This window comes from Diabrotica virgifera, chromosome 3 (genome assembly GCF_917563875.1).
Source record: "Diabrotica virgifera virgifera chromosome 3, PGI_DIABVI_V3a".
Lineage (NCBI taxonomy): Eukaryota > Metazoa > Arthropoda > Insecta > Coleoptera > Chrysomelidae > Diabrotica > Diabrotica virgifera.
Genome location: NC_065445.1, coordinates 22,360,553 through 22,375,189, shown reverse-complemented (window position 1 = coordinate 22,375,189; position 14,637 = coordinate 22,360,553). Strand labels below are relative to the sequence as shown.

The 14,637-nt window shown below is 33.6% G+C and overlaps 1 protein-coding gene across 3 annotated transcripts in view; it reads right to left on the bottom strand.

The window, feature by feature from the left end:
* The window catches only part of LOC114325674 (fatty acid synthase), a 239,338-nt gene that overhangs the window by 110,007 nt on the left and 114,694 nt on the right, over window positions 1-14,637 (bottom strand). For all 3 annotated transcript variants that reach the window (XM_050646364.1, XM_050646363.1, XM_050646365.1), the window contains 2 exons: window positions 4,747-5,013; window positions 1,770-2,172 (listed from right to left, as the gene is read on the bottom strand). In XM_050646364.1, the coding sequence (XP_050502321.1) occupies window positions 1,770-2,172; window positions 4,747-5,013 (670 nt within the window). The remainder of the gene's footprint in view (window positions 1-1,769; window positions 2,173-4,746; window positions 5,014-14,637) is intronic.

The window sequence follows — 14,637 nt, the reverse complement described above, 5'->3', positions numbered from 1 at the left end:
TGAAGAATACATGGAGGATACTGTGGGAGAGTACCAGGCAGGCTTTCGATCCAACCGTTCGGTAACAGACCAGATTTTCACGCTAAAAGAATTACAAGCAAATTCCTATAAGTACAAAACGGCCCTGTATGCGCTGTTCGTAGATTTCAAACAGGCATATAATCGTATAAATAGAAAAGAAATGTACCGTGCTCTGAAACAACTACAAATCCCCAAAAAATTGATTAGCTTGATTGAAATGACGTTGGCAAAAACGAAAAGCGAAGTAGTGTGGAAAGACATCTCAGAGGACTTCGAAATCAAACAAGGAGTCAGGCAGGGTGACCCGATGTCAACCACGTTGTTCAATCTTGTTCTTGAAGTAATAATGAGGAATTGCAGCATAAAAAATGGAAGAAACCATATTTAAAAACGAACATCAATGTATTGCTTTTGCGGATGATTTAACAATATTAGCAAAATCAAAGAAAGAATTGAAAATAATTGTGAAAAAGATAGAAAAAGAAGCAAATAGGTTTGGTCTAAATATAAATGAAAAGAAAACTAAATACATGATAATGGGTGATACACAGCAAGACAATGAAGAGTTTATAAAAATACAAGGGGAGAAAGATTACATATACAGTTTTGACAGAGTGGAAGAGTTTACTTACCTTGGTGTGAAAGTAAAGGAAAATGGACATGAAGATAAAGAAATAGAATCCAGAATTACAAAAGGCAACCAGAAATACGGAATGCTGAGATCCTTAATGAAGTTGAAGTTTGTTTCAAGAAAAACAAAAGAAAGAATTTACAAGACAGTGATTAGAGCTACGGTTGTATATGGAGCTGAATTATGGGTTTTAAGAAAGGCAGATGAAGAAAGATTAGAAAGATGGGAGAGTAAAATTCTCCGATCAATTTACGGCGGCATAAATACACAAATGGGATGGAGAAGAAGGACAAATAAAGAGTTGGAAGAGCTGTATACGGAACCAAAAATCACCGCAATAATAAAGGCGCATAGAATAAGATGGCTGGGACATGTGCAAAGATTGGAAAACCATAGAATGACCAGGATGATATTGAACAGGAAACCAGTAGGGAAAAAAAGGAAAGGAAGACCCCGTAAAAGATGGTTTGACAGCGTCCAAGCAGATTTACGAGAATTAAAAATAGATACTGGAGAAACAAGGTATTAGACCGAAAAGAATGGAGAGGAGTGGTAAGAAGAGCGCAAGAGAAATTGTAACAGAAGAATGTGCCATGAATTGTAAAATGAGAGCTATATATATATATATATATATATATATATATATATATATATATATATATATATATATATATATATATATATATATATATATATATATATATGTATATATTTATATGATGTATTTTTTAAATAGACAAATTAATATTGTATATTTTAGATATGTATAGTAAAAAAAAATGTAATTGTGTTTTTCACGCCCAGGGCCTACATGGCCTGTTGAGCAAAATAAATAATAATGGTTCCACCGGTACCCAAACAAATGCGCCTGTAGATTATTTTTCAGAGAAGGGTGTTTTATTAGATTTTATGGCTTCTTTCAATTCTTCAGAAGTGGTTGTCGTGTAATTTAGTGTTGTACTGATGGCTTAAAGTTTAGAGTTAACAGAAAAAAATTATAAATAATAAAAAAATACTTATAGACTAAATACAATAGGGGGGTCCATGGACCCGTTGACCCCCCCTGTATCTGCGCCTGGCTACAGCTACATAGTGTTTTAGGAGACTAACGACTTACATCTTTTCTTCCGATCAGCTTGGACCCAATAACTAGATGGCATTCAGTTTCAGCATCCAGTTCTTTATCTTCTACTTCAATCTCTTCTGGAACATATTCAGGCCGACTTTTAGCTAATATTTTAACAATTGCTTGTAGGAGTGGTTGGTCTCCTAGAGCCGTTTGTACTAGAGGAATTAAAGTACATTCTTGTGTAACAAATTCGTCTATAAGTTCAATACATTTATATTTTTTTGTTAACAAGTTTTCATAGACAATTTGAAGGTTAACTCTCACGGATTCTTCTAGTTCCAATTCGGTTATGTTCGGAACAAATATATGAGATTCCAAAACTGGTATTCCCACATCTTTCTTTCTGGCAATTGAACTTGCCATAAGACCTTGAATTACAATACCTCCACATCTAAAATTAATACAATATAAATATTAGTCAAAACTGCGTGTTAATAGCCAAAATATTTGTAAAGTTCTAAAAACAGAAAATAACAAATATTTCGGCCCACTTTTTTGCTGCTAAAGCCTACCGCATACAACTATAAAGTCAAAACATTATTTAGATATGTCGTATCATGAATAGTGTGACCAACTCTAAGTCAGTGAAATTCGGGACAAGGCTGAAAAAAAACCTAGAATTCGGGACTTTTCAATGAAAATCGTTCCATTTTTTTAAATATAGAACTTTAATATAATTTTACTGATTATTTAACATTTTTATGTTGACAAACATTTTTTTATGGGATGGATTATAATGATAATTACATTTTTATTAGTTTTTGATGTTTCGACTTCCAATCTGGAAATCGTCCTGAAAAAGGGAAAAATTAGAAAATTTAACTGATGTTGGATTTCCATGTAAATAGAACCTTAGATTAATATCAAAATATAATTATCATTATTTGATATTCATGTTTTTGAATCGTCTTTCAGAAGACGATAATTAAAATACAGAAACGGGAAGAAGTCAAGGGTTTGAGTTTTTGTAGAACTGTAATACCGCAATATAAAATGCAAGCGTTTTGAATGTGATATTAGTATTACACTCTAGAAACACCAATTCAATTTGATGCGAATTCTTAGAAGAATAACGTATTCAAAATTTCACAATAGAATTTTACCAAAACGTTGAAAATTCGGATGGCCCGGAAGCCTTATCCGGGACGCCGGGACACGACTTCGTAATTCGGGCTAGTTGGTCACACTAATCATAAGTCTATATGAATATATTGAAGTGCGCATACTGTCAACTCGATAGTTGCTCGACAAAAAAATCACAAGACCTCCTCGATCGCCTTTTGACTGAAAAGTCGCACAACTACAGTCGAACCCGCTTATTAGAATACCGGTTATAAGAATATCCCGGTTTAAGAAATAAAAATTTGAGGTCCCGAAACGTTTTTACTAGCAACCAATGATTGTTTATTAGAATATCCCCGTTATAGGAATAGTTCTGCTTGGCACGAAGGCTATTCTAATAAGCGGGTTCGACTCGGTTCGACTGTACTATCGATAAGCTACTCAATTTCCATGGCATTAGATGGCCTCGCGCATACACTCGACTCGATAGTTCCTTGATGATCGTTCAATTGGGAGTAGAGACCGGCAAAATCATTACGGACTTGGAACGGTTACTTTTGATACCGTTACTCAGCGGTACTGAGTACAAGTACTGATTACAAAATACTGATTTATCTAATCCTTGTACTGTATTGAGTAGGCAATTTTAAATCGGTTTAAATCGATCGGATAGCTCAGTGCGAGTAGCGGCTGACCCGCACTTCTCTTCGACGAGAGGTACGAGAGTTCAAGCCCAAGCCAGGCCATCGGAAAAACAAAAAGGCTAACGCGCCAGTATAAAATTCTAAATATGAATCTGGCGCTTAGTCTGGAATATGCGGGCATCTGATCGACCTATGAGGGAGCAGTACGGCAAGAGATAAGGGCTTGCGGCTCGGTGAAACTCCCCCATAGATCCCTACCGAAGGGCGTTGACGCCTAAGAACGGTGTATACATAATTTTAAATCTGTATTTTCGTATTTGTAACTTGTAACGTTTTAAATGCCCAACATCTTCCTAGTACACATTTTTTAAATACTGAGCAACTTTTCGCATTGTGTTCAGGATAATGTCAGGAAAATATCTATTATACAAATATGGGAGGAAATGCATAGTTGCATTTTAAAGTGCATAAAATGCATCCAAAAGTACATAAATATGTCAAAATAAGCCTATTGAGGGCCAGATTTTGTCACTCGGAGCACCCGGATTGACCACCGGAGCACCTGGAGCCCAGGTTTACTGCTAAGGCGGCATGTCGTCTGAAACTTTGAGGATTTTCTGCACTAAATTGATGCAAACAGATTAGTCAGGAGTTTTTGGGATCGCTGAATAAGAATACGCCATGATAACCGACCCTCGGTGCACTTGGTACCCAAAAACTGACCAAACTCCAAAAGATAATATGTGTTAAGAGTGACCTTGAGCACTAGGTGGCCTGGGGGTCGGTTTTGATCTCGTATTCGTATTCAGCGACTAAAAAATAATAACTCCTAGTAATACATTTGCATGCATTCCAGGCCGAAAACCTTTGAAACTCCAGAAGATAACATGCCTTATCATTCATACTGGCCACCAGATGCTCCAAGGGTTGGTTCTGATGGAGTAGTCGTGCTCAGCTACCCCAAAAAAAACCCGAATATCAAAATCTGGCCCTTAATCTTTTGGATGACTGGCTCTTTTGGATAGATTTTGTGCATTTCCACCCATTTTTCTATAGTAGATGCTTTTCCTGACATCGTCCTGAATACAATGCTCTCTAGGTGTTGTATTTAAAAATCGATTTATTCCTGTGTTTTTGGTACGAAATACCCTGGTCTACAGATGTGTTAACTAAAACGTATAATAACAACTCATCGCATCATCATTCCTTTATAAATACGCACGTCATACTAATATTGTATTATAAAGTATAATATATACCTTATTTCAGAGGTGTCCTCGTTAATGTAAACCGGTAAAATAGGTTCTAGTTGCTTCTCCAAGTAACTTTTATTAATCCATTCCATTACTGGTTTTGCTGGTAGTTTAAGCCTGTTAATATACGTTGGTACATAAAGTAACCTGGTGTCAGTGGTAAGAATTTTTAACTGTAGCATGTTGTCCAAAAATGATATCCAGTTGTCAGTCCACTTAATAAGACCTGTGTTGTCCGATGGATTAAATGTTTGGATATTTTCGAACTCGCCACTAAAATAAATATTTTTATATACTTATAGTCTGGGCAGATTATCGGGGAATAGGCCATTTTTGGGAAAAGTTATTTACCAGTGGAATCGAATCTTATGATTGTATATATTAATATTATAGGTATGCAAAGTCCACAGATAGTGTGCTACTTTTTTTATAAACAAAATGGCGCACGAAAATCGTGTTTTTTTCAATTTTTGCTCTATAACTCCAAAGATTTTAACTTTACACCAAAAACATTCAAATAAAATTCACCGTCATTAAATTCTGCATAGAGACGTGATTTTCCCGATTTACTTAGACGAAAATTTTCCCCGGAAAATGCGGGTTTTTCCAACAAAATCTTTAATTGTTATCTAAAATTTTAGATAAGTAATAATTGTTTATCAATAATTAAATAACTTGGTAATATAAAAGCACTTTTCGTATAGATTATAATTCCAGAAGCCGACGGAAATTGAATGAACAGTTTAGCAACAATTGGATTGTTAATTAAAAATTTACGGTCGCTGTAATAACCACAATAATTATGATACATAAGAATAACTATGATTTGTGTATAAAAGACACTGTACCTATCTAATCTACTTTACAGAATTGAACTTGGACTATTTAAGCAGCCGCAGGAATATTTTAAAATTATAAACAATTTCTTGGCTTATAAACAAATAGAATATCTCAGGAAATATTAAATTAAATTAAATCATGAAAACAGTATTGGAAAAAGCGGTAGGACACGCTTCCTATAAAAGAAAAAATGTTTAATTGTGATAAGTGGTTCCTGAGATACAACCGGTCAAATTTGACCTGCATTTACGGCAAAGATATAAACACTAGGATCATAATTTTCGAACCACTACCTTTTTGTTTCGGTCCTCTTTCTCCACACCAATTTTCATATCTTTAAAATACTCATAACATGTATTATTATATTAAAACTATCGAGATTACGAGTGAAAATTGCAAAAAATAGCAAAATTCCAATCAAAAATTAGGTTGGAGGAAATGTAATCTCAAAGTTGAAAATCAGTATACGTTAAAAAATGCATATTCTCGGCTTCCCACGGAGGAGTTTTTTTTATTCTTTTTTTGTTCCCAAGTAATTCGAGTGGAGCCATCTAACTAACGCATTATTAAATGTCAAACTTGCTTTTGTTTTGTTATAGTAGATTAATTTATTTATAAGAAAAGAAAACTACATATCTTTTCCAGTTGTAGACTTTTTTTAGATAAACTTACAAGTGTACCTTTTAACGTTAAAATCACAAATATTCTCATTTGAAAGTTGTATAATTATTTAAACAATTTAAAAATTTTGCTATAATAAATAAATGAATTTATTATAATAAAACAAAAGCAAGTTTCATATTTAATAATGCGTTAGCTGGATGGCTCTACTCGAGTTACTTGGGAACAAAAAAAGAATGAAGAAAATTGCTCCATGGAAAGCCAAGAAAATGCATTTTTTTAACGTATACCGATTTTGAACTTTGAGATTACATGTACTCCAACCTAATTTTTGATTGGAATTTTGCTATTTTTGGCAATTTTCACTCGTAATATCGATAGTTTTTATCATAATATTATATGTTTTGAGTATTTTAAAGATATAAAAATTGGTGTGAAGAAAGAGGACCGAAACAAAAAGGTGATGGTTTGAAAATTATGATCCTATTGTTTATATTTTTGCCATAAATGTCGGTCAAATTTGACCGGTTGTATCTCAGTAACCACTCATCACAATTAAACATTTTTTCTTTTAAAAGAAGTATCCTGCCGCTCTCTTTCGAATACCGTTTTCATAATTTAATTTAATTTAATATTTTTCGAGATATTGCATTTGATTATAAGCCAAAAAATTGTTTATAATTTTAAAATAATTCTGAGGCCGCTTCAATAGTCCAATTTCAATTCTGTAAACTACATTAGATAGGTATAGTCCGTTCGCTAAACTCAGACTCAACTGGCTAGTGATTTAAGCTAGTAATTTTGACAATTTGATAAAATTGCCAAAAAAATAATTACTAAATAATTAATCATTACTAAATATTTAGTAATTTTGCAAATTTTGTCAAAATTGGCAAAAAACGAAAAAGTTACATACTAAGATCTTTAGCCATTTGCGTCTGAGTTTAGCGAACCGACTATACAGTGTCTTTTTATACAAAAATCATATTTGCTCTTATGTATCATAATTATTGTGGTTATTATAGCGACCGTAAACTTTAAATTAACAATTCAATTGTTGCTAAACTGTTTATTCAATATCCATCGGCTTCTGGAATTACAATCTATGCGAAAAGGGCTTTTCTATTACCAAGTTATTTAATTAATGATAAATTTTAGTTGAAAATTAAAGATTATGTTGGAAAAACACGCATTTTTCGGAGAAAATTTTCGTCTAAGTAAATCTGGAAAATCACATCTCTATGCAGAATTTAATGACGGTGAATTTTTATTTGAGTGTTTTTGGTGTAAAATAAAAATCTTTGGAGTTATAGAGCAAAAATTGAAAAAAAACACGATTTTCGGGCGCCATTTTGTTTATAAAAAAAGTAGCACACTATCTGCGGACTTTGCATACCTATATTATTATTACATAGAATCATAAAATTCGATTCCAGCAATAAAATTGCTGGTAAATAACTTTTCGTAGTATTTTTCTAATTAGCCCAGAGTATTAACTAAAGTTTTTCATCTCTTGGAAAATTGTCAGAAAAGGATTTTGAGAATAAAGGTATTTGATGGAGCTTAAATGAAGTTCAAGAAAAATAAAAAAGAACAGAAACTTGAACAGAAAATATAAACATTGGTAAGACAATAGGTAGGATACAGATTTTCAAAACTATACCTTCGCCAAAAAGGAAGCGAAAGTAGCAGTAGCAAAATCAAAATCTAAAGCAGAAGCGTATACAATCTACACGATCAACTTGGGACAAATTCCAGACAAATGCAAAGGGAGTATATTAGCAACTGTTTACAAAAACAAGAAAGATATACAAAAGACACAAACTACAGGATCATAAGACTACTACTTAGTCTACCCATGAAAATACGGCAGAGAGGAATTTATAGACGGATACGTGAAGAAATAGAAGTATCCGATGTTCAGTTTGGCTTTTAGTCCAGAGAAATAAGATTTTTCTCGTGACACATCCCCCTCCAGGCTGAAGCCAAATTTTTTGAGTAGTATGGACATGGACATCTATATTATTAACCTTTATGTTTCCTGCAGTCGATTTTGATGATATACATAGTTATAAACAAATGAAAATCAAAAACGGTAAATTTTCGCTTTTTTCATCTATAACCAAAAAGTTAAGGATTTTAAACAAATTTGAGAGTAAGAAGCTCATAAATCGTCTAAAAAATTTCAATATGGCGTTCTCTGATTATGTCTATCCTTATTGGTTGCTTAGAAAATTGCAAAATAAGTCATAAATTTTGAGTTTTTATAAATATTCATAACTTATGTAAAAATTAACTTAGAACCTTCTTATTACAGGCATTGCTGAGACTTTTGGTGCTTAAATTATATTTTAAATTTAAAAGCAATTGGTCAAATAGTTTAAAAGTTATTTAATTTGTTTATCCCAAATTCATTTTTTTTGCAACACTATAAGTCAGAAAATTATGAGGTTACAGTAAGACTTCTGACAGTTTGTGGAAGAACATTTATACAGTGGAACCCCGATAAGTCGGCCCCCGATAACCCGGAACTCCGGCTAACCCGAACCGATTTTTATCAGACAAACATTTCAACAATAAAAATGTATTGCTGTTACAAAATCTCGTGAACCTAATTCATTCATTTGGTGACGTCAATATACGAACGAAACGACTGATGAATCCGACATTACTGAAAATATCAGGGTGCAGATGGGATCCTGTCGCGCAATTCGCAGCAAATAAAATAGTCGTATGTTTTTGGCTTCATTTTATTTCGGTTATACATACGCATTTTCAAGGTTCACGAGGTTTTGTACCAACTCTATGTAATATAATATTTGAGAGATAATGGAACCGGATTGAACTACATATAGCATAGTAAAAATGACTCATGGTACACCACATTCATTGTCGAAAACAACAGGAACCTGTATTATCCTTTATTTTTTTGAAACTGTCTGTGTTAGCATTGTTTAGAAAAGACTATTAAAATTCTTTTTTTAACAATGGTCTTAGTCATCACTGTTATTAAATAACATAACATCAGAGACGGTATTGTGTGTAGTAAAGTCGTATTATTGTTCGCTTCCGTTTTGTAATCGTTCGTAAATTTATTCAGATTTTGTGTTTGCGTGTCTTTTGTCTATAAGGGCAACAAAACGTAAAAATGTTGTAGTGACAATGGAAAAGAAACTAGAAGCATTAAGTAGAATTGATAAAGGTGAATCTTGCAGCATTATATTATGGTGTCGGTACATCTACAGTATCGGATTGGAAGAAAAATAGAACTAAAATCGAAGAATTTTTTTTTTCAAAATGATAACAAAAGACAGTTTAATCGGTGCAAAGCTAATAAAGCTAAGAATGAGACTTTTGACGACGCTTTGTATGTGTGGTTTTGTGTGGAATGCGAACGTGGTTTACCAGTGTCTGTGTGACAATTATAACAGAGTTTATCTGTAAGCATACCATATTTTATTAATTTTTACCATTTTCTCCGGCTAACCCGGATTTTCGATAACCCGGATCGGCCGCGGTCCCAATTAATCCGAGTTAACGGGGTTCCACTGTACTATTGACTTAATTAAAAAAAAATGACAAAAAGTAATTTTAAACAGTGTAAAATTATTTTGCGGAAACACATCGATTTTTTGCTTGCTTATAAACAATTAGAATAACTTTTTAACCGTTACCCGTAGAAATAGTATATTACTTTATGGGGCGGAGAAGCATGACTTTTCTTGACGCGCCCGATATTACGCGCCGAACGAAGTGAGGCGCGTAATAGAGGGCAAGTCAAGAAAAGTCGCTTCTTTGCCGAATAAAGTATACTATTTTTTTCTTCAAACGTAGCAATTTTCAACCATAAATAGTACAATTCATACGCTATTTTTACTCGAAATTAACTGTGGCAACTATCAAAGTCGTCTAGATGTTAGAAATTAAAATAATTAAGTCATCGGTGGGATTTGCGTCTCCCTGGTTACAGTTGTTTGACAGTTGTTTGCAATTATTAAAGACAGCTTATTGTTGTTGCACCCGCAAGCGCAAATTTAGTGCGAAAATGGAAAACCTAAACGAAATTGAGTCCGCGGCTAATGATGCAGTAGCACGTTTGGGGCCCTCCAAGTCCGGAATAAAGTATCGGTTAGCGTACAAGCACTTCCAAGAGTGGTGCGATACAAGAGGAGTACGGCAAGTTACCGAAGACGTTTTACTGGCATATTTTAATATAATGGAAAATGAAAATAAATGGAAATCTTCTACAATGTGGTCACGATACTCTATGATAAAATCCGAGTTAGTTATTAGAAAAAATGTGGATATAAGCAAATTTTTAAAGTTACGTGCCTTTCTGGAAAAGACAAGCGAAGGATATACATGCTAGCGATGTACATGCTCTTTTGTACAGAAAAAATTAATTAAAAAATAATCTCATTAACTAATTGTACTTTTAATATTACTATAAATAAAAATGATGTTTAATTGTTGTTAATGACATTTGTATTGTTGCTTTGTGACATGTTTCATATTGTTGCCATGACAACATTTTTCCCTCCGCCGTAAAGAAATGGGAAAAAAAACTGCTGCCGGAAGAGACATCAAAATTTGACAGGATCAAGTTAGATAAGTAATGCCATCATTATTTGACGTTTGAAGAAAACATTATTTTTTCATATTTGGAAAGACTGAATTTTTATACACATTTAGAAAGAAAAACAATTGTCCTAGGACAATTAGGGACGAAGTTAGCCCCCTTTTTTTAATTCATATGTTTTTGCAAAATAATTTTGCAGTGTTTAGAATTATTTTTGGTCATTTTTTTAAATTAAATTAGTAGTATAAATCTTCTTCTTTCATAAACTGTCCAAAGTATTACTGTAACTTCATCATTTTCTGACTTATAGCGTTGTAAAAAAAATTAATTTGGGATAAACAAATTAAATACCTTTTAAACTATTTAACCAATTGCTTTGAAATTTAGGGTATGATTTAAGCACCAGAAGTCTCAGCATTCCGTGCAATAAGAACGTTCTAAGTTGATTTTTACATAAGTTATGAATATTTATAAAAACTCAAAATTTATGATTTATTTTGCAATTTTCTAAGCAACCAATAAGGATAGATATATTCAGCGAACGCCATATTGAAGTTTTTTATACGATTTATAAGACTCTCACTCTCAAATTTGTTTAGTGTACTTAACTTTTTGGTTATAGACGAAAAAAGCGAAAACTTACCGTTTTTTGATCTACATTTGTTTATAGCTATGTATATCATCAAAATCGGCTGCACGAAACATATAGGTTATTAGTATAGATGTCCATACTACTCAAAAAATTTGGTTTCGGCCTGGAGGGGGTTGTGTCACCAACAGGATATTTTTTCCCTTATTTATCTGAACTATTTATGCAAGGCAAATCAACAACAGACGCAATTTTCTGTATAAGGTATGTAGTTGATGGAAAAATATAATAATAAAGAAACAGAAAAAACTTGTATGATATTCATTGATCTTGAGAAAGCATGTGATAGATTATCTCGAGAGATTCTGTGGTAGGCACTCAAAAGAAAGGAATCTCTTGTGAAAACGTAAAGATTGTGAGAGACATGTATGAAGGAGTAACAACTGGTATTAGGACAGGTGTGGAAGAGACTGATAAATTTCATGTGGTGAAAGTAGGACTGCATCTAAGCTCAGTGCTTATTGCTACTAAAATCATCAACAGCGAAACTAGACTGAAACATTCCCTGGTGCTTAATGTATGCTTGTGATGTAGCGGAGATAACGAAACTGGAACAGTGGAGACAAGCTCTTGAGGAAAAAGGCTTAAAACTTAGTATGGCAAAAACATAGTATTTGGAATGTTCATTTAAACATGGGGTTATTACAGATAAAATGATTACTTTGAATGGTGAAACGATTGTGACAAATAAATAGTTTCAAGTACATAAGATTGGTATTACAGAGTAATGGGGAAATAGATGGAGATGCATGCAGTAGAATTAGGGTTGGATGGATGAAGTGGATGGAAGCGAGTGGTGTGTTCAACGAAAAATTCTAATGAAGTTGAAGAGAAAATTCTATAAAACAGCCATAAGACCAGCCATGATGTACGGATCCGAATGTTGGGCAGTTAAAAAGAAAGAGGAACAATGAATGCATGTGGCAGAAATGAGATGATCAAATGTTTGAGTGGAGTAACAAAAATTTCAAAATTAGGAATGAGAATAATGAGAGGGTATATAAAGCCTAAGTGGGCACCAATGAATGCTAAAATTAGAGAGCCTAGGTTAAGAGGATTTGGTCATGTTCACCGCCGAGAAACTAATAACCCAACGCGAAGAATTGCTGATCTGCGGGTTTCTGGGAGGAATAGGAGAGGAAGACCAAAGAAGTCCTGGGGGAATCACTTAGGCAAGACAATCAAGGCTTAGGCCTTGAGATTCCTACAGGCAGAAGACTACTAGGACGTCTCAGAATGCGATGGATAGATAACATCCAAGCAGATCTCCGGAAAATGAACATTCCATTTGACCCTGGGTTGATCTAAGACCGAAGAAATTGGAAAATAGTTGTACATTCAGCCAGGACCTACCCAGGGTTCTAGCGCTACGTGATGATTAAGGAATGTCGGTAAAGGAGGCTCATATTGGTATGCCCAAAATAAAAAATTAATGGAGAGATGTAAATGGAGAATCGACTCCGTACCCCGCATAGGGACAAAGGCAAAAAATTGATAATGACGATGATTCATATATTGATGTATAATGATTATATTATGAAAACGCCCTTTTATATTATTACAATACAATAAAAAAATCTATTAGTCCTGTCGCCAGGGGGGGTACAGCGGCCTTCTTTTTTGGCCCGTAGAATACGAATTTTTTGGGTAACAGTTGATCCGGATGTCGATAAGATTGTTATAAACAAAGAAGTTGAGGAATTACATAACAGCGATTTCTAGCAAAACAAAACATTTTTTTGTATTTTTTGGGTCATTCTAACCAAAAAATGTTCCTACAAGTTTTTTCGTAGGATTCATAGTTTTCGAGATAAACGCGGCTGAACTTTCAAAAAATTGAAAAATTGCAATTTTTGAACCCGAATAACCTTTGAATAAAAAATAAAATAGCAATTCTGCTTACCGGCTTTAAAAGTTTGAGTCAAATTATATCTGTTTTGAATATATGCATTGCTAAAAATTTATTTTTTGATTGTTAAAAAAAGCTATAAACACATAGTGTTTCCCGTGCCTAATACATGCGTTTTAATGCATGCTACGTAGAAATAGCCCCGCTTGCACTCTTATCTTCTCTACCTACTCGTTTGATTTTAAATGAGAAATCATTGAAAACATCACTCAAGCACTAGGTCTTTATAGCTTTGTTTTAACAATAAAATAATAAATTTTTAGCAATACAAATAATTAAAACCGATATAATTTGACTTGAACTTTCAAATGCGGTAAGCAGAATTGCTATTTTATTTTTTAATCAAAAGTTATTCGGGTTCAAAAATTGCAATTTTTCGATTTTTTGAAAGTTCAACAGCGTTTATCTCGAAAACTATGCATCCTACGAAAAAAATTGTAGGAACATTTTTTGGTTAGAATGGCCCAAAATATACAAAAAAATGTTTTGTTTTGCGAGAAATCGCTGTTATGTGATTCCTCAACTTCTTGGTTTATAACTATCTTATCGACATCCGGATCAACTGTTACCCAAAAAATTCGTGTTCTACAAGTCAAAATACATAAAAAAAACTTGGGTAAGTCCATCTGAATACAGGAGGCCGTTGTACCCCCCCTGGCGACAGGATTATATCTATCTATTAGCCTTGCGACATCCAATATTGGACATAGACCTCCCCTTCGCTCCTCCATCTTTCTCTGTCCTGAGCCATGTGCATCCATTTTGAGCCTGCTTGGTGTTTTAGGTCATCTACCCATCTCATCTGTGGTCTTCCTCTCTTTAGTTTATATATCCATGGTCTCCACTCTAATAATTTTATTCCATCTTTCGTCTTTTTGTCTAATCGTATAACCGGCGAATTTCCATTTTAGTTTAGCTGTTTTATGAGTAGCATCTTTAAATTTTGTGATATTTCTTACCCAGGAATTCCTTTTTCTATCTGACAGTCTTACGTTGATCATTTGTCTTTCCATTGCTCTTTGTGTTTTCGCAATTCTGTCCATATTCGTTTTTGTGAACGTCCATGTTTGACATCCATATGTAAGGACCGGAAAAATACATTGGTCATAGATTTTCGTTTTTAGATATTGAGGGTATTTTTTATTCTTCAATGTGAAGCTGAGCTTACCAAACGAGGCCCACGCTAACTTCGTTCGTCTCTTTATTTCTGCTGTTTGGTTGTCTCTATTCAATTTCATTATTTGTCCCAAGTATATGTATTCATGCACTTCCTCTATTTGGTTTTGTTTAACTACGATT